Source organism: Cupressus sempervirens, chromosome 4 (assembly GCF_028749045.1).
Source record: "Cupressus sempervirens isolate cs-2001-9-10 chromosome 4, ASM2874904v1, whole genome shotgun sequence".
Taxonomy (NCBI): Eukaryota; Viridiplantae; Streptophyta; class Pinopsida; order Cupressales; family Cupressaceae; genus Cupressus; species Cupressus sempervirens.
This window is the reverse complement of record NC_143121.1, coordinates 528,511,506-528,533,061: the sequence shown is the minus strand read 5'-3', so window position 1 is coordinate 528,533,061 and position 21,556 is coordinate 528,511,506. Positions and strand designations below refer to the sequence as shown.

The 21,556-nt window shown below is 36.0% G+C and overlaps 1 protein-coding gene across 2 annotated transcripts in view; it reads left to right on the top strand.

Moving 5' to 3' along the window:
* The window catches only part of LOC149562256 (uncharacterized), a 158,700-nt gene that overhangs the window by 59,268 nt on the left and 77,876 nt on the right, over nucleotides 1–21,556 (top strand). For both annotated transcript variants that reach the window (XM_089825790.1, XM_089825789.1), the window contains one exon: nucleotides 1,596–1,790. In XM_089825790.1, the coding sequence (XP_089681916.1) occupies nucleotides 1,596–1,790 (195 nt within the window). The remainder of the gene's footprint in view (nucleotides 1–1,595; nucleotides 1,791–21,556) is intronic.

The following is a 21,556-nucleotide window of genomic DNA, read 5'->3' as shown; positions in this document are numbered from 1 at the left end:
TGCTTTGATTTATGATGACCTCAACCACTGGGAACTTGTTCAATTGTGGTTGTATGTTGACAATGAGGTGACATTTTATCAAACTTAAATGAGCTTTCTACAACATTGTATTATGTATAAAAGATTTTAAAGAAAATTCAAAACTTATAAAAGCGAAAAATATTGAAAAAATTAAGTCAGTCATATTTGATATATAAGTATTCTCAGTGCTATTCTCTATCTTACAATTGTAGCTTTCTCTACTGTGGCCTTCACATTCAAAGAAAATTACATAAACATTCAAAGAACATCATCTTGAAGGCATATTACATAAGCATATTATACGTAGGATTGTAATCTTCTGAATTTGATTTGTTGTTTGTTATGGTGTGATTGGTGGATGGTAAGCAATTTGAATTGGATTCAATATCACTTGGGTACAGTTCTTGTTGTGCATACACAATGACAAAATGCAAGAGAACAATACCTTTTACACTAGTTTCTGCACATATAATCATAACACTGAGTAAAAAGAAAACAGGTCTAAAATGGATAAATACCATCATAAAACAAAACATTTTCATATTTATTATCTTGCACCAAAATATATAAGTTTTCAAATAATTGTAGAGGTCTTTCTTAAATTTTTTTTTTATCAGACCTAACTTACTTGATTTAATATTGCATGACAGTTCTCATAACAACCTTCCTTTCTTTGAAATTTGAAGGAGGATTTAAGAAAGGTCATGATTTTGACTAGTGCTAGTATATAATCATAAAGTATTTTGACCTATGGTTATCCTTGATGAATTTCCAATAGTCCCTACTGCATATATCAAAAGCATTAGAAGTATACAAGCCTAAGTCACCACAATAAAGATTTTCTCTAAACCAAATAGCATGCTCATCAATAAAACTAATTGTTTCAAATGCATCTATCAGAAACAGAAGAATTATGCAAGTTTAAGTCATCATCTAATATTAAGCTTTTCTTTTAAACTTGGTGGCATGAAACTTTGATGCCTTAAGAAGTCTTTAATACTGATGTGGCAGTGTTCCTTGAAGGAAAAATTCATTATACATGCTTGGGACTGTGGTCCTATGAAGGCACTGCCATATTTTCGATTTTCAAGGAAATGACTATGTTGAAAGTCATCTTATAAAATAGCATCTTTGTGATTGTTTGGTGGTGGGTGTGACACCTTGTTAGAAAGCTTTGTTGTAGAGGTTAGACCAATATTGTATGAACTCAACTTATTTTCTTCAAATCATGTGATTTTTCAAGACAAATGCATTGATGCTCTTGATGTTCATCCATCCAACAACACTAGTGTGCGATGCTGGTGAGAGCCAGTTCCAGTATAAATTTTCTTGAGGTGTCTGGGTGGAGTAATTGCAGCTTAATTCGCTCTGTATGTCCTTTCAATATTTCCATATTCCCTTTATACCCATTCTTGGATAGTTGTTTATATGGAATTTGTCATGTGATGTAATTCTATGTTAACTCTGGCTTTTCTCTCTCATCTTCATAATTGAGATAGGTATTTACCAGTAGCAATAGAACTGTTTTAGATGTAATAATTTGATACTCATATTATTTTTCTTATGGCATGCAGTGGTTAGGGCCTATCAATACACGTCAATAACAAGTGTCATGTTGTTGGACTGCTGGACCATTCCATGTGTCATATTCCTTACATGGCTATGCTTGAAGACAAAATACAAAATCAGCCAGTTTATTGGTGTATTTGTATGCGTTGCTGGGCTCGTGCTCGTTGTATTTTCAGATGTTCATGCCTCAGATAGACAAAGTATGTGAAACCCAAGCATTTCAGTATTTTTCCTTAAAACAATTTTGGAATTGATAATGGTATCATCATTTTGTAGCTTCAGACATACACTGAAGAAAAAGATGTATCTTGGCAACATTACGTATACCAATTTTATCATCATAGTGAAATCAAGTTATATTAAAATTAAGTACTTATGTTGGGGCAAAAAGGATTAAATTCTCCTATTATTGAATTTGTACTTAAATGCTTTCATTATCATTTAGGGAATGACTTTCTTTCCCTTTTTACACATAACAAATTGCAAATGTACTCTGAATTTTGAGTTCTCCTAATTGGAGAACTAATGCCTAGCCAGTTATTAACAGATTCCTTATTTTGGCCTATGTTGAGTAAAAATTCCAAGTTTGTTGTTGAAAGTCTATCTAATATGTATCGCTTAATTATTTAAAAACCAAATAAAATCAGACATCTAATGAAGTGTATCTGTGTATTCAGAAGAAATTTTGAAGCTATTTTTTATGACAGTACCTAAACATTACTACTGGGTATAATCCACATTCTTGACATAAATAGGGTACAACTTTATGGTTTTTGTTAGCATTATTGTCATTGAAGTCAAAGGAAATGCCAACGGAAGTCTGATCGCTACAACTACGACTGCTGAAGCAATTGATGACCAAAGGTCACTAATCATTTTCCAGTAAAGAATTAATCATGGCCGACTGCCTCAGTAAATTATCTCATTGTTTCACTCTCATTTTGTACTTAATATTAAAGTTTAAATTGTCTAAACATAAATAAATTTAGAAGGGCAAACCCATGTTTCATTTCGCTGGTCGACCTTGTGGATTTTTATTGCAAAATAAATAAATCTCTATTTGTTTACCTATGCGCTGACCTCCTTTGGAATATGAAAAGAAAACTTGTATTTAATATTTTAAATTGTTAAAGTTAGATATATATAGCAGCAACTTATATGTATAAATGAGAACTTAGAAGCAATTCATATAAAGCAATGATTATAATTTTTGTGAAAAGGAAGCGATCAAGTTCATGAAGAGGTAGCAATTAGTGTAAAAAGCAGCAAGCATAAAATGTGACGTCTTTTCAAAAGGTTATCTCTATTCAAAGAGACGTCTCTCTTCAAGAGGCATTAGGATATAAAAAAAGGAAATGGTGGAAAGATAGAAACGCTCTGCCTTCAATGGGTTGGTGCCTACAAATTCTACAAGTGGGGTTGGTGTTTCAAGAAGGTTGGTTTGTACAAAGATTGTAAGGAGAGCTTTATATAAGCAATACTTTGCCGTGGTTTTCTCCCGTTCTTGTGTTGCGTTTGTGTTATCTGCTATGTGATTGATATTGTAATGGTTGTTAGGTTTTTTTTGAAAAAGAAAAAGATTGTCTTATACAGATTTACTCCCCTCCCCCACCTCTTAGTATAAGCTTGTTCTTTTTTAGTTATTAATGTTTTAGCTAGTTTGTACCCCTTGGAAATCGCACTAACATGTTCTTTAGTTATATATTAACTTGTACGGCTTCAAATTTGTTTCAGCCATGGATATTCAAATACATTTTTAAGTGATTGAATCTATTAAAAATGAGATTGGTATGTAATTTTGTAGATTGACATTCTAGAATTTAGTACATACAAAGTTGCAATCACGTTTTTAATTTATGGATGTATAATAATACTTAATTTCTAGCAGATGCAGCCCATGCCATACAAATTCTGTTAATGTTTAGTAGCTTCAGTTGGATAAACTCAAGAGACTAAATTGAAGTTATATGTGTGTGTGTGTAGTTAAATTATAAATTGTTATAGTAATTAAATATTAATGAATAGACATGTCCATCCATATCCTAGCCACAATATAAAGAGAGATGGCTGCCATTTGAAAAACACATACCTTAAACAGGTAGTGCTACTACATTTGCACCAATCCTGATAATCTCAATATGGTATCAGAGTAGTTTCCCTACTAGGTTTGTGAGACTTTAGAAATAATTCAAAATTATGAAGAAAATACTACAGTCTGTAGAAAAATCACATGGAAGAGGCCCTGCACAAAATGAATAGAAATACACTACAACCAATCTCAGATAAGGGAGGGAACATCCCATCAATGAATTGCATATAGAGCCGCATCAAGAAAATAGAGGCATATTAATGGCTTGGTTTTTTTATTTGCATCTGATATGGCATCTAATTCAGCACCGATACTACATATGCAATGATAGAGCGCAGAGGAATAGTTTGATGTGACTCCATACGATAGCAGATCTCCTCTCTTTATTTTAGTGGATCGCCCACCTTGCATCGAGCACAGTCTACAGATACTCTGTTGTAAAGGTGATCCACGACATAACACCTGTGCTTTATGTAGACCCCTATCCGCTCAACAATGGAATCCCAATCCACGTGCGATATTAGATAGAGTTGGTATCATATTGGGATCTGGCATTCAGACATATCTTGTTGCCTCCCTTTTGATGTACTCAGCTCGGCATCACTCTATCAAGTGGTGACATTATCCAAGTAGCCCACGATCTCCCATCAATTTGACTTGATCCGACTGCTAAGAACAAGGCCTGTCAAATTGTTTATTTTGTGCATCGCTTCAAGCTCGGGTCACAAACATTGGTGCATTTGTGGGTGACATATGAGAACGAGTTAGGAACCCCGAGCCCACTGAACAATCTCTGTCAGAGATCACATTACATCTAATTACATACAGTAATCATCAATACAATTTGATAGAGGGAGGCATTTTGCGTAAACCTTGGAAGAAGAAACAAACCAACGATAGACTAGACAACGAAGTAGGAAGGAGAGAGTATTGTCGGGGAAAGTGGAAGGTGGACCCATTGCTGACAAGAAGATAGAGAAGAAAATCTTGCATCCTATGTGGATGCCCATTGGTAGGAATGACAAAGAAATATCATGCGCTTCAAACAAGGTCATCGAACAGATGTTGAAAATATTATAAAACATATATTGAAAAAGATGGGAAGAAAAGAGATATAAAGTGACACATTATAAGGAGATGGTTATAATCACATGCGAACTACTTTTCGTATTCAATATACATTGAACATAAACACCACCAAGGTAGGACATGAGTACCATTGAAGCACTAGGACAGGTAAAAAGGTGAGTGAAGTAGGCTATGGGTATAACATGGACCACCTACTAAGGTAAGCTATTTTAATACTATGATTATTATAGATATAGATGAATAGTGAATTAATATAATAATAAATAAAATACCTTGTACGAATAGATATATGTTAAGTATTTAATTAGAACATGGAAAGATATATATTAGTATAAGGAGATAATGATAAGTTATATGGAAAGTAATAAAAATAATAAGATGAATATTTTTATTATATCTTCAATATTGTTGTTACTATTTTTGTGGTCAACCTCTCATTTGGAACTTTATATGTATTATAAGAGTTATTTGTCTTTATCTTTCTCTCTGAGGATGCTCTTGCAGGAAGAGGAAGATTGATATTAAGAGATAGGCTTTGACACTTCATTTGGATGAGGAGCTCAGAAGGTTTGATATTTAGAGGGAGTTTGCAAGTCCATGTGTGTGACTAGATGGTTTTAATGGGCCTACCCACTATGTACATCATGAGGAAGTGACAACTTCCAGATGATTATCACTTGTATTTGCAGAAGTTATTGAAAGGTAATGATCTTACAATAACTTAATTTTCTATTATGATGGATAGCTTACGATGTCTATGCAGATCATGATAGATTATACTTTGCATTTTGGATGTTCATATGGTAAGCGTTATGAGAATGCGAGTGCACATACCTTACAAACATTTTGAGTACATGGTGAATGTTATGAATATTGATGTTCAAGAGGCCACTACACAGAGTACTTGGTGAATGTCAAATGTGTTGACATTCAGGAGGTCATTGCTCACAGTAAATGGTAAATATCTTGGAACTCAACATTCCTGAAGCCATTGCTCAAAGAGTACGTGGTGAATGTCAAATGAGTTGACATCGAGGAGGCCATTACTCCCAATATCTTTATATTACATTGGGGTAATATATGGTCCTGTGTTTATCCTCTATAGCTAAGAGGGAGTGTTAATGTTTGTGGCTTCAATTGGATAAACTCAGAGACTAAACTGAAGTTTATATATGTGTGTGTGTGTGTGTCTGTGTAGTTAAATAATAAATTGTTATATTAATTAAATATTAATGGAAGGGACATGTCTATCCATATCCCAGCCACAATATAAAGAGAGATGGCTGCCATTTGGAAAATACATACCTTAAACAGGTAGTGCTATTACATTTGCAACGATCTTGACAATCTCAACAAATTCCAGTGCCATGGCAAAACCATGCTATGTGATGACTGCAATTTTTTTGGAGTCAACCAAAAAAATTAGAGCATATGTTTGAAAGATTTGAAACTGGTTCAATTGTTCTTTGTTTGACTTTAGTCAATGTTGTGTTTTAATGTAGATTGTACTTTAGTAAATGTATGTATGTATGGATGTATGCATGTTTGCATGTATGAGTGTTTGGATGCATGTATCATTTGGTTTAGATTGGAAATAATTGTGCAGTGTATCTATACATGTTCCTACTTAGTTGTCAATAGTAGAGCCTTTAACACCAAAATTTGCATGATATATTTTGTTTCGAGGAATAGTGTTACATCACAACTCCTTGAATGAGGGTTTGACATGGGATCATTAGGCTTGAACGGTGATAATTTGTTGGGGCACAAAGGAGATATAAGTTTTTAAGTTTTGAAGAATAATATCCATTCACGATTTAGTAGTTTGTTTGTTAGAGAGAAAAAAGGCTCCACTTCCACTAGTAATAGTGACTCATGTTCTGAAGTGGCAATGCAAGAAACCATGAGAAAAGTAGGAAACCTTATTTTGGCCCCCCATAAAGGGACAGTGGAAGACAGGTGTAATGTTTTTTTTTAATAAACCTTTCAAAATAATTAAATAACTGAAATCAAGTTGTCGAAAAATAATAAATGAAAAGATGACTGAATTTAATCATTTAAATGGTTTAGAGAGGTGATTTAAGTTGTGTCATAGGAACCGAGGGCCAAAAAGGCAGTGTAAAAGGTCACATTCTTGGTGGGACATTGGGAAAGTGAAAGTTATGAAAGGAGTTTAGAGGAAAGATGTTTCATGAAGATTTATAATTTTTCTTTTTGAAATTGGTTCTTGTGACCAAACTTCTACTGGCAGGATAGAAATCCCAATGTTTTTCTAATGGACAAAAATCTGAAAGGTTGAAGCTGAGGGCAAAAATGCTTTGCCTTCAACAAAGTGGTTCCATCTAGGGATTGATGATGAGTTGAAGACTTGGAATTTGCAGGCCAAAATTCTTGGATTCTATTGGCGCTATCTCATATAGAAATTGTCTTTTGCTGAAAAGATTCACTTTAAAGATCTTGTGCCGAAAAGGTCCACTTTAAAGATTTTGTGCTGGAGAAGGTTTCCATATCTAGGATTTTGGTATTTTGCTGAAAGGTAAAATTCATTGAGATTTTCTATCAAATAATAAATTATTGAGCAGTTGTTTAGTTCATTGGAAAGTATAGGGATTACAAGTGAAACATTTCAAAAAGCACTTTTGAAATTTACTCTAGTCTACAGATTGAGATAGCTACGTTTGGTGTTGGAAGTCATATTAAAAAAGAGAGGAAGCTTTGAGTCTATTATTTATATCCTAGTCGACAACAATAGGGAAGGCATTAGAATCAGAAAAAAATGTGACATAGACATGGTAATATTGCAGGTTGCATGGTAAGTTTTAGAAGGGTTTTAGAAATAGGAAATTAATGAGTGAGAAACATCAACCCTTTCTAAGATTTAGCTGTCTTCAATGATGCTCGAGTTAAAAGGAAAGTTGCGGCCTGTAAAAATAAAGCATTTTTATGTCAGAAATCTCAGATCAATGAAGAATGGGTGAAATGAGTAGATGCCGTCTTGTGTCATAGAGTATATTGCATGATAATAGGTAAATTATGGATTGGGTGAAGAGTTTCATTTATGAGGTTTAAAATATTTATTAAACCTCATATCCTTTCACTTCCCAGGTACATCATACTGGGTTCCTGCAATACATAAAGTGTCCTCATCTTCATTATTGGATTGGAAATAAATAGCTGATCCAATTTGCTCTATTGTCCTAGTTGGTTGTAGCTAATCAAAATCAAAGTTTTTGTTTAACGGGATTGAATAGATTGTTTTTTTTTAGGACCGTTGCAGATGTAATAACACTACTATGATGTCTGGTATGTACTTTTCAAATGGCAGTGTCCTCTTGTATTTGTATGAGGAATAAACCAAGAGAAGAGACATGTCCCTTTATGAGACATGTTTATTCATCAATATAATTGATATAATGGCAAACTTTATATATATATATATACATATATATTTCTGTTTGATCTCACACGTTTATCCTATTAAAGCTACCAAAACATCAACATTCTCTCTTAGCTAGGGATGATAAACACATGACATGTATTACACCATTGGTAATATTAGGTATGGCAAAAATATATCTTTGATTAGAAGATATCCACCATTTTGATATCACATATGATATCAAGAGTATTTGCCTTTAGAATATCAACATATGATATTCACCAAAACTCCAAGTAATGAACTCCAAAATATCAACACTTGATATTCACGATGCACTCAATAAGGCAATGGTCTCCAGAATATCAGCATATGATATTCACCATTTTGATATCACATTTTGATTTGAGTATTTGTCTCCAAAATACTATATATGATATTCACCAAATACTCTTTGGGTAATGGCCTTCAGAATGTTGAGATGTAAGATATTCGCCAAGTACTGTTGTTTACCGTACAGGGTAAAAGAATACTTAACACATGTAGTACAGTAAGATATAATGTAGAATATATACTTTATTCATATACGCAATATGCTTATTACAATAACTCCAATGATGATTACAATGATGATCCAAAGTCCATTCCGGACGGTGTACATATACCTTTTCGAAGGGGTGACTCAACCGTCACGCCCCCTTTCAGATACTATTCTATGTGTCGGCTACAATATAGAATTTACCGACAACATCATCCCCCCCAAAAGAAAAGTTGTCTCTGAACGACAATACAACAAAACTCAAGAATAAACAACTAATTACATCAATGCATAGATACTAAACAGAGGGATGCGTCCTTGGCGTAGTGGCCGTCCGCGCCCTCAACTCGTTCAACTTCGCCCGTAGCTTGTAGAGTTTCTCTTTCTTGACTTTCAGTTCTGCTTCTGCCTCCATCTGAAGTTCTAAAGCTGATTGCATCATCCCTGCAATCTCTCCCAACTCTTTCTCCTCATCTTCTACTCTCTCCTTCTCTGCTGCTATCTGTTCCTTCTCTGCTGTCAATTTCTGTAGCTGACTCTGTTTGTCTAACAAGGCTGACCTCTCAGATTCCCAGGTTGCCCTCTCCGTGGCTAGCCTGGCAGCTGACTCCTCCCGAGCCCTCTCAGCTGCTACCAGGTCTGCTTGGCTCCTCTGAAGGGTGTAATACGCATCTATAACAAGATAGATCTTTTTCCGTCACATCACATTCACATTCCTCCTGTGCCTGCACCAAACTGGTCTCCAAAACACATTGCATCTATAACCTCTGCTAACACAATACTGTCACCTTAGCCAAGCTGACCTTGATAGCCATCCATGCCACCTTCTCTGTTTCCAACGCCTATGTACACTGAGCCAAGTGTTGTTCTACTGCTAGCTCCTTCTGAGCTCTCTATGCATCCACCAAGACAGCCTCATGTCAAACACCTACTTTGAGTGCCTCAAAGCGTAGCACCCCTCTCGAAAGGTTTCTCCATTGCCCTTTCCACCTCTGGCATACAAACACTCCATGCCTACAACAGCTTCAGGTCTCATCAACCGATCACACTTCCCACGACTGATAATTGAACCAATTGGGGGTCTAGGGGGCATCGCCCCCAGCGGGATAAAGGGGTAGTGCCCCAGCCGCCAAGACCACATTAGCACTCTCAAACCCACATAAAAGTTCATGGAACACACCATTTTTGTGATTTTCTTCCGATTCCATACTCTTTCAACCAATTGCTTATGTTTTCTTCATTACCTGTTTATGTCTTTCCCTTCAGTACCATACATTATTCATTATGAACATTTTTGATTTGTTGTCGCTTTTTTTTACAGCTCCTTCCTCTTGAATGCTCTGGTACGGCCTCCGAAGGGTTATTACTGTACCTCTATTAGTGCAGCTTCTTTGATCCCTTTTATTATATCACAACTTAACTCTGTATGTGTACGACCACCTGATGCAGTACTTTTGTAGTGTTGGCAGATTATATTATTGTCCTTGTGAGCCATATGGTCATTTCTTTTGTACTTCCTTAAACCCATATGTCCATACGACACCTCTGCATGTGTTCTCCTTTGTCCACTTTGCTTCCCGCTTTGCCTAATTTGCTTCCTGCTTCCTGCTTGACTGTATCGTACGGTGTGGCTGTCAGATTTGTGCCTTCCTCAAGGCCGTACGATACACTTTATTGCTTCCTCACATCCATTAATGACCATACCTTTTCCTTTGTTGGCCGTACGGCTTACTTGCTTCTCCTCCTGTCCTCCTTTTATGCCATACGGTGTTTATCTTCTATGTATGAAGCCTCCTTTCTGTCCATATGGGTTCCTTCATGGTCGTACGATCAAGGTTTTTCAAATGTTCGTACGGGTTCTTTTGCTATGTGACTGTACGGTGCTTTCCTCTTCGCAACTGAATGTAATCAATGCTCCTTTCTAATGCTTCCTTACGAGCCGTACTTATCAATCTTAATTCCTGCTTGGTGATTTTTATGAAGGCCGTACGGTATGATTGCTACAAGTTTCTCCTCTCCGTACAACTGTATGGTCCCCACTTTACTCTTCACAGTTTGTATAATGGTTTCTCTTTTAACTTTTCATTCCCCTAAAGGTCGTACATCTTTTGACTACTGTTCTCCTGTTTATATCTTATTACGTCTATCAACTTAAAATAAAAATATTTTATTTTACACCTAATTTACATATATACATTAATATTCATTATTTATTCTCAGTTGTTCATCCATGGAGGTGTGTTATTTCTTTCATGATAGACTTTCAGCTTCGACCCATTCATAGCATCAGCTACTTCCCATCGAGAGTCCATAATTTTATTGCTCTGTTATTGCCCACTTCGAGGATTTTATGTGGCCTGATCCGCTTAACTTTGAACTTTCCTAGCCTGATCTCATTCTGCTGATTATACTTCAAAACTAACTAGCCCGGTTGAAATTTATTTAACTTTAAATGCTTATCATGCCATGCCCTCCGCCTGTTTTGTGTAACTTATGTGGCCCATTGTGCCTGCAAGCGTCGCTCATCAAGTTTATATAAGTTATACAATCTCTCCCTTAGGCTTTCCATATCCCCTAGTTTGTTCTCGAAACTCGGTACCATGAATTTCGTTGGCTGCCACTCCTTGTTGTCAATAACTCTATTCTTGATTTTAGAACCTTCACTCTGTACTTCTGAAGTTTTCATTAAGCCCTTCCTCTTTGTTTCCTATATAGATTGTATGATGTGTTTTCCTTGTTGCCGGCACCTTTCTACTAAATTTGTGGTGCGTTGTAACCTTTTCTTTCTACGCGGTCCATTCACCGTGTACCGTACAGGGGAATATTTCCTTTTGCTGCCTTCAGCTTCAGCCGTAATTGCCTTTCGTTCTTCCACTTCTCTGTATTCCTTCGGACATTCATTTTCCTCTCCCTTCTCACTTTTGTCGACCCTTAACATATTACAGCTTGGAAAGAGCTTGTAATCCTCCATCTGTCAGTGGAAAAGGTCGTTCACCGAGTCTAGGTCGTCATCAGTCGACCCTCCTAATCTCAATACTCCTTTGTCCGGTTCCATTCTCTTCTTTCGTTCATCGTCACTCTTGCCTCCACCTTCTGAGTCCAACGATGCTACCTCTTCCCCTACCATTTGTGTATGTAAGTCAATTATGAATCTTTTGCTTCCGCATTCCATGGATAGGGTGTTTCGTTTCCAGTCATGTTTCACTTTTGCTTGCACTAACCAACCCTGTCCAAGGATAGCATCATACCCTCTTGTTTTCAATGGAATGACTACAAAATCTAATAAAAATGGTTGTGTTCCGATAGTTACTGATTGTGCCATTAGGGTTCCCAACAGTTTGATTTTGTGCTGATCTGTCGTGAGTAACTGGAATGTAGGTGACCACAATGTAGGTTGTCCTAACTTTTTCCATATATTTTTTGGTAACACATTCACACCTGACCCTCCGTCCAAATTGTGTCTATTAGTACAATTCCCAGAATACCCATCTCTACTATTGCCAGATGCCTTCCTGTTGTGAGTGTCAGTAGCAGTTGATCTATCGCCGTCATTCCACTAACGTCCCTTCCTATTTCTTTTGTTACTTTCAGAATCAATGTCATATTTAGAATCGCTGTTCGCAACTATGGCATTGTGAGAAGGTCATTTAATTTAATAGGGACTTCCGTTTGCATTACTTGCCTTATCTTGTTTTGTTCAGCTAAGTTCCTTTTCGAGGTATCAGCAATGTCTTTTAATTGCAACTTTCCTATTTTCATCTGTCTTTCTAGCTCTGTTCGTGCTTGTTGTAACCTCTCCTTTTCTTCTTCTGCCTTAGGGTATTTCGCTTTCTTAGCTTGCTCATGTGTAATGGCTAGTACCTTCTCATCACATGCTTCGATGCTTAACAAATTTACCCTCTACTTCGGGCATTTTGAATCTTCATGGTCTCCCGGACCACACCATTTGCATAAGAGCTGCAGTGTCTCGATTGTGATACAATCTTTGGCAAAGTGCCCCTAGAGGTTGCACACATGACACTGTATCATTGGTCGTCCACTCGTGTCGTATTGAATCCGACTCTAGCCTCCATTATTATTGTTATTATTATTTCCACCCCTTCCACGCTGGTTATTGTTGCGATAACCTCCTGAGGTTGCATCGTTGTTCGTGTTATTTTCGGTGGACATTTCTTGTGTCAGTAACACTTGTTGGTGTCCTTTTGACTTCATATTAAACAAGCACTCCTTTATGGAATGTCCCGCCACCTGGTAGATATCACAAAATTGTTTCTTCGGACATGAACCCTTTGTGTGTCCTTCCTCCTTATAGTCTGAACACCACAATTCTCCCTTCACCAAGTTAAGATTTTTTTTCAAATTTTTTAATTCTTTCATCATTCGTAGCATATCCTTCTGTAACGCTCGAACTTTCTTGCTTGATTTTTGCTGCTGCTTTCGAACGATGAATCGTTTGAATCTGATGATTTGTGCTTCTTCTTACTTGTTTTCTGTTCACTTTCCATATCCATCGCCCTATTATATGCATCTATGTACGATGCTAGAGGCACACTCTTCATTTTCTTCTTCAGAGCTGGCCGTAGCCCCTTAACAAACCATCGTTTCTTCAATCCATCAGATAGTTGACTCTCCATCTTCGCAACCAGCTCTTTCAGCCGTCTTGCATAGGCACGGATTGTTTCGTTTTTTCCTTGCTTTGTGTTGTATATCTCTGCTACAATTTTATTGTCGTCTCTTAGCAGTCGGAACTCTGCTATGAACTCCTTTCTATCTTTTGCCCATGTAGTTAGCTTTTGAGGATCCGGGTCTAAAAACCAATCAATTGCTATGCCTCGTAGGGTTGCTGCAAACTGTTGGACCCAATTATCTTCATCTATTACATCATTTTCCATCCATATTGTTTTCGCATTTCTTGCAGTGTCTAATTGGATTTGCTCTCCCATCTCCATTAAACTTTGGCAATTTCTCCTTTGGTCTTTCTATTGTTATTGATGGAGCCTAAAATTTTAATCTCCATTTGTGAAATGATATCGGAGAAAGAATTGGTGATGTTAATATCAAAGGCTTCATCATTGCATGGGCAAAAAGGTTTTAAAAAGCAATTGAAATACTTGATAGTTTTGGGGAAAATCAATGTGTTTCCTCTGATCTGAGTGCTGGTGAGAGAGCTTGTAAGAGCAAACACTAGGGAGCATTTACTGCAGGACTTACAAGAATGAACCTTGCTGATATCAATCTTCCATCACACAAAGTGACAATAATTTGTTGTTTGTGAAATTTTTTGAACCTTATCATAACTGATATTGCAAAGAATGTTTGGATGTATACTTCACATATTGCTAGGAGCCTATTCTCATTCTGCAAATGTCCTTTTGTATATGACACATCAAGCAATAAAATTATGAGTCCGTTGCATTGACTGGATAGAAATCATCAGCAATTTGTATACAGATAAAATGCATTGTGACAGAGCTATTATATGCTGATTGCATATTGGGCATGCGAATAAAATACCAAATCAACCTTAACTTGCATACTATGCATGAATCCAAAGACGAAATAAACATCAAAGATAAGTATCAATAGTCACCGTTTTACAATTCCAAGCAGCCAGAAAGACCATAATATTGAAGGATCACCAATATCGATGGTGAATGAAAAGACAATGTTGGAAGAGATTTATCGGCTCCAGAAGGTCAAATTCATCGAATAAAATCATTGGTAAAATCTACATAACAGAGAGTAGCTTTGATACATTGAAAAGGTTCCTCATTCATCGATCTATAGCATCCTTCCAAAAACAAGAACTGGTCAAAGAATCTGATATTCTTCAATACAGAGATGTTCACGTTCTAGCAAAGAAATGCTCAGAATCAACGGAGGAAAGATTGGAGCTTATAGTGTGAACAAGCATTACATAACCTCAAGCTTTCCAAAGCAATGATGAGCGAAGTGGTGGAGAGTTACAAACCGGATCAAATATGCACAGGGTTAGCTGGAATCAACGTTGAGGTTGGAAGTGGACAAACTGAGGAAAACTCAGGCACTCGAATTTGGAGTCTCGTACATATGGGTGTCATCGTTGGAAAAGCATATTACATATAATACTGGAATTGGTCCCCATGTTGTCAAGCAAATACTCCAGAATTCATGCTTGACGTTGAAACCGAACCTGAACAGAGTCGAGTCATTTTATTCCATAATTGTAGTGCTTGTTTGATAGCCAACTCCTAATATTTTTTGTGTTTATTTGTAGGAGTATACACAAAAGAATGATGAATTCCAGAGGATTAAATGTTATGATGCCCAGACAAGGTGACTATCAACGTTCAAACAGAGAATGACATAGTTGCTATTGTGTGAAGTGCGTGGGCTTTGCGTTAGAACTCCATGTGTTGTGTGATTGACTTAGGATGATACAATTGCATCAATAAGTGGATTCAAGTTGAGCCACCATAAGCCTGATTAGGAGGAATGGTATATAGAGCATGGAATCGCCGCTGCGATGATTGAAGTCTGGAGTGTTAGAAGTGGAAATTCAAAATGAAGCATCGATCATATTACCCAATTAATTTTTGGGAAAAAGTTTATTGGCATCGATATATCATCTAAATTCATATCCTATCATTAGACAAAGTTTGTATTTAGAATAAACTTCCAAAATATTCAAAGGGAATTAAAGTTAGTTTGTAGTTATGAAGAGTTGCATCATTTTGAAACGATTAGATGCCGAATGAGTGTGTCTATTCACCCAAACACCCTTTCATCATTTATAAATACAAGATGTAATATCAAACAATAGACATTCATATTTTAAATTTTTACCTATCCTATGCTCTATGATATATTATATTTTTTCATTTGCAAAGAAATTAAGTTTTGAACTAAGCCTGTGGATAGTGGATTTTCTAATAAATTCTTGTGCGATTCTGGAGTCGAATTGTATTCCGTAAGGAGTGTCTCCAGTATAATTTTATTTTCGGATCAGTGAGAAATATTTATTTTAATTTATTTGCATTAGATTTTTAAATTATTAATAAGTTGTGTCCTTTATAAATGTTTTAAAATTATTTTCTATAAATATTTTCGAATAAGTGGATTGGGTCATTATTGCATTTTAAATTTGATAAACATAAATATTGTGAAATATTTAATTATTTTCGTATTTATGTCTAATTTGTCTCTATAGGAGTTAAAGTGCATTTTAGACTAGTTTAAATTACGTTTATATAATTGATCCGTCACATCAAAATTATTAAAATTGTTTATAATTTAAATATATTAGACTTTATAAAGTTGTACGTTTCAACTAATAATATTGACTTTGATTGCCCATTTAATTAAGCACTGGTCTTTTATTCTTGATTCATAATCCATATGCTGGCAACTGTTTCATTTCTTTCCATTGAGGAAATAATATATTCATTTGTTGCAATCATCTATAATAATTACTTTTATTTAAAAATACTTTCATATATTCTTTTAATATTCTTAATACGTAATTCACAAATTTGAAGTTTACTATATTTCTTTCCATTAGGAAAACTTTCATTGTATTCGTGTTTTAACTGATCTGCTTTAAGCATCTTGGATATAAGGTTGTTGTCTAGGATCAGGTACACTTGCCTCGGTTTTGCAGAGCTGGAAGTGCAAGGGATTTGGATTGCATCAATCGATCCCATCAAGTTGGCCTTAACCGGTTGGACATCCTAGCATCGAGTAGGCAAGGCTCGTAGGATTCCAATCTGCGGTTTTGGGAACCAATAGTTACTTTCTTTTGATTCTGAGGTACCTGTTGTTTACTTGCACTGTTCTGAGCACCCGCGCTGTTCCGCACACCCACGCTGTTCTGCACACCCGCACTGTTCTGAGCATTTGCGTTGTTTTGCACACCTGTGCTATTTTGAGCACCTGCACTGTTTTGAGCACCCGTGCTGTTCTACACACCCACGTTGTTCTGTACAACTGCATTGTTCTGCACACTTGCGCTGTTCTGTACAACCGCGTTACCTGGTGAAAGAAGATCTTTCTCAAGTGAAGTTGTTCAATTCTCTGCCTATATTCGTTCGTCGGTTGTATTGGGAATGAAGAGTTCACTCCACACTCATGCTCCCTTGGCACTTCGAGTCGTGTGAGTTGCTTCCCTTCCGTTCAAATGCTCTACCCTCGGTGTATACAGGTTAAGAAACTCCTCCCTTGTTTCTCCCACCAAATTCAATTGTTGTCGAGTCTCCTGCAGCAATTCCTCGACACTCCTCGGCCTACTAGGTCAGTGCACTCTTTCTGTTTGTGCCCCGTCACCCCCTCGGTGTCCGTCGGCAATCTGTTGAAGCTTCTGTTTGCGCTCCACTTGTTGTGCTAAAATTAAAACTTCTTGTGCTGTATGTATTTCATCCTTGTCTTTTGTCTTACTTCTATCCTTGTTAAGCAAATTTGGCATTAATCTTCATAAGATTTTGTTTGTTCTAGGTTCGTATGGCAACAATGCCAAATGTTTACTGTACAGGGTAAAATAATACTTAACACATGTAGTAGAGTAAGATATAATGCAAAATAGATACTTTATTCATATATGCAATATGCTTATTACAATAACTCTAATGATGGTTATAGTGATGATCCAAAGTCCATTCCGGATGGTGTACATATACCTTCCCGAAGGGTTGGCTCAACCGTCACACACCCTTTTGGATACTATTCTATTTGTCGGCTACAATATAGAATTATCGACAACAACTGAGTCATAGTCTCCTGAACATCAACTTGCATGATATTCATCTAGTATTGCATGTAATGGCCTCTAGAACATCAATTTGCATTACATGCACCATGTACTAAAAAATGTTTGTAAGGTATGTATACACACATTCTCATAATGCATACCATATAAACATCCACCATGCAAAGTATAATTTATCATGATCTGCATAGACATCGTACGATATCCATCATAATAGAAAATTAAGTTATTGTAATATCGCCACCTTTCAATAACTTCTACCAATACAATTGACATCATTTGGAATTCGTCACTTCTTTATGATGTACATAGGGGGTAGGCCCATTAAAATACTTAGTCATGAGGTATATTTATGAATCATAGTCCTTTTGACTACTACAATTTATTGATCATTGGAGAATCTATCTCAACATGGTTTACTCCCTCTGAATCAATATGATCGAGATCATTGAAGGTTGACTAAATCATATCCTCTGTCTGCTCCCTCTCTTTCAAGGTTGCCTGAAATGTCAGTCTCCCTCTGAATCTCAATCTTTCTCATTTTTTTGCAAGAACATTCTCAAAGAAAGATCAAAGCAAATAAATCTTCTTGTAAAAATCACTTCTAATAATTTTATATGAGCATTTTTATCTCTATATATAAATGAAAATATATTCATACAAAAATGAAATAAATTCATAAACTTCCTCTTATATCCTTCCATGTGAACTTTACCTTTCTTCCTTCCAAAATGTAAATTGCATATATTTTCTTCTTTTAATGTAAGGGACCTTCTTACTATTGTTCTAAACCTTTCACCTTTTAGTCTTGCATTCAAATAATCTTTGTGCTTCTATTGAACAAGGGCATAATACTTTATCAATCATGAAGAGTTGATTGCACCTGTTTTGCTATATATTATGACTCTTTTCTAATGTTCCAAGTTCGAGGGCAGTTCCTATTACGCCCACCTGACAACATTGTGGCTCTATAATTTCAAATAATGTAAGTGGGCCCTTGAATTCGTACAGACCAAACGTGTATAAACTTATCACCCCTTGGTGGGATTCACATCAAGAGGTTAGTGATAAAGGTTATGTGATAATACTCCAAACTTTATTTCATAGAACGTATGGATTGATTCTTTCCCAATTTTGTTTTAGGGTTATGAGGATTTTGGGTTTTGGGTCCCCTTGCCTATGTTACATACCACATACTGTGTTCGAAAGTGGGTTTGTTTGGAGACTTAATACCATTTCATCCTTCATGTTATTGTGAGGTCGCTTCTGTAACGGTGATGAACTTGCTGATGGTTTAGGGTTCGTGCCAATGATCCCCTATCATCCTGTGCATATTTTTCTTAATCGCAGATTGAGCATCTAGGATTTTGACCCGTTTGTTGGGATATCACTAATATTATTCATAGACCATTGACCTGGCCACTTACTTTGGTGATGTGATATTTTAATGGTTTACGTCACGTGCTGAGCGCCTTGGCATGTGCATCATTCCCTCTTCCCATCTTTGATTTATAATATGTGTTGAAAACTTATATATTTCGCTCTTAATTATATGTGCAGGGTTTATACTATATAAGTGGCTTGAACCTGATATATCATATAACCTATTACATATGAGGCTTTCCTTCTCAATAAGCACTTGGAATTAGGATTTTGGCAACTTCTCTTGGCATTGTCTTGCGCCTGACAATTACTGTTAGGTTGAGGAGCCGCAAGGGCATCCTCTCAAGGATTTTGATTATGAATACTCAAAGAGCTAGTATTATGGTTACTAGTGGCAGACAAAGAATCATTTACAAACCAACCCTTTCCATGGTCCACTTGGGTCTCTGGGAGATGATCTTCGTCTATGCCACAAATAAGGTCACCAATATCGAGACCTTCAGTCGGCATCACAGGTTAAACACGTTTAATGCATTTTCAAGTTTTGAATTAAATAAGTTATTGCGTAGCTTATGCCCATTTTCTTTGTCTCAGGTCCTAAAGCTTGTGATGGAACAACAGGGTGAACTTTAGGAGGCTGACATAGGACTAGCCACTCAATTCTTAAAGTTCTTCAACAAATCAAGAAGACAAACTTTATTTAACGATGCGGGGATAAATCAGAGATCGTTTGTTATGCAATTTCTACTCTACTCAGTTTAGGTATCGGTCATCCATGATTTTGTCTTTTTCATATAATCCCCAACACCCCCTTTTTTTCCATATTAACATCGGATGTAATTGTAATTGCCAATCACATCTGTAATCCATGGGCTTTAAGGTTCTTCGTTTATTTCATTATAGATCTTATTGTAATTAAAACTACCTTTTGTAATGAGATGCAATGCATACTCTTAGCATGGCCTCTCGGATGTCTGATAATCTCCATCCTCATTAGCTTGAAAACTTCTATGTTGTTTCAACAGATCCACTGCTCTACGTTAGTTCAAGACAGTTATTTTCAAATCTTCTAATGTCATTTCTATTTGCAAGACATCACAAATGGAAAATTTAAAATTACGATCAGAAAAGTATAATATTCTCTTGTCCTTATTTCCTTCTGTATCCCTTCTTCATAGTATGCATTTTCTAACCGTGGGTCTGATCCATGTTGTTTTTCTTAGGACCACTATAGATGTAATAGCATTGCCATGTATTTGTATGAGGAATAAACCAAGAGAAGAGACATTTCCCTTCATGAGACATATTTATTCATCATTATAATTAACATAATGACAAACTTAATTTTATATATATATATATATATATATATATATTTCTGTTTGGTCTCACAGATTTATCCTACTAAAGCTACCAAAACATCAGCATAGATGGAATACTGACTACAACAACTTAAATATCTGCAATAACCATCTATAGCTTCATGGTATAGAAAAAGGAAATTACCACTCAATCTGTAAGACAAACACAATTTCATAACACCGGCTCAGCTGACGCCTGAGTTTAAAGTTTTCTGAGTTCATTATGTGAGCCGCCCCTTTTTTTTCTTTTAGGGCATGCAACAGTTCATGAATGAATTGTTATGTTCTAAATAGCAGGAAGAGAGTTGACTGTGTAGAGTTTGAAATAGGCAAGTCACAATTTTTGGAGCATCCTTGACATCAATAATTTGAAACAATGGAGTTCATGCTAAATGGTATGATTGCTACTGTTTGTTGAAAAGCTTATGAATTAAATGATGCATGACAATTGTTTGTGAATATCCCTATAATTAGTAAAGCTATTTGTAGTTTTTTTAAATTGTGTTACCCAGGATGCATTTCTGGTATAATTTGATCAATGTCCTGGAAACTTTCAAAAACCCATCCTCTGGCTGTCCCATAAAATTAATGTGATTTTTGATAATTTGTTTGACTTCCATGCTCATGTGACCCCTTAGTTTAAATTATTTAACTCAAATGCTACATCTTAAGGTTCTATAATGTATATAAGCATGCCTTTTCCATGTTTTCATACAAATATTTTTAATTTTCCTGTATATTTAAAATTTTCCAATTTTTTGTGTATCTGTCTGAACTGCTGTCTCCTGCTGTCCCATCCTTTGGGAAAAAAATAATCTGTCCCAGAAACCCGTTTCCCCATCCCGCTGTTCCCCTATCTCAGAAACTCGGGTTTACATAGGTCTTAATCCTCTAGTTCAGAACTATATATGGATGCTATCATCCTTCAACTGTTTGATGACATGCCTGCAAAGTTTCTTCAGGAAAATTGCTCGCTTGTTAAAAAATATTGTTAGGGGGCTTTACAAAAGAAAAAGAAATTGTTGCCTCTACAACATTCCCGAATATGGTGACTTTTGAAAGCAATTTTTATTTTAGATCCCATGTGGATGTTGGAGTCAAAGATGTGGTGTCTCGCAACAAATAAAAAGGAAGTTTTAGAAGATAATGTGTAGAAAAAGGAGTAGATAATGGTATTAAAAATATATCATTGTACCTACCCTTTGGAGTGTTATCTTAGCATTGAGCATTTGCTTCATGAGACCTACAAAGGCTAGTGTACATCATGCACTAAAGTTAGTCAATTTTTGATAGGATTTGGAAAATTCCAAAGGCATATTTTACTTCATTTGTTTATATGTTTTATTGTACAAATTAGAAGTGCATGCTGATGTTTAGGACAAGATCCTTC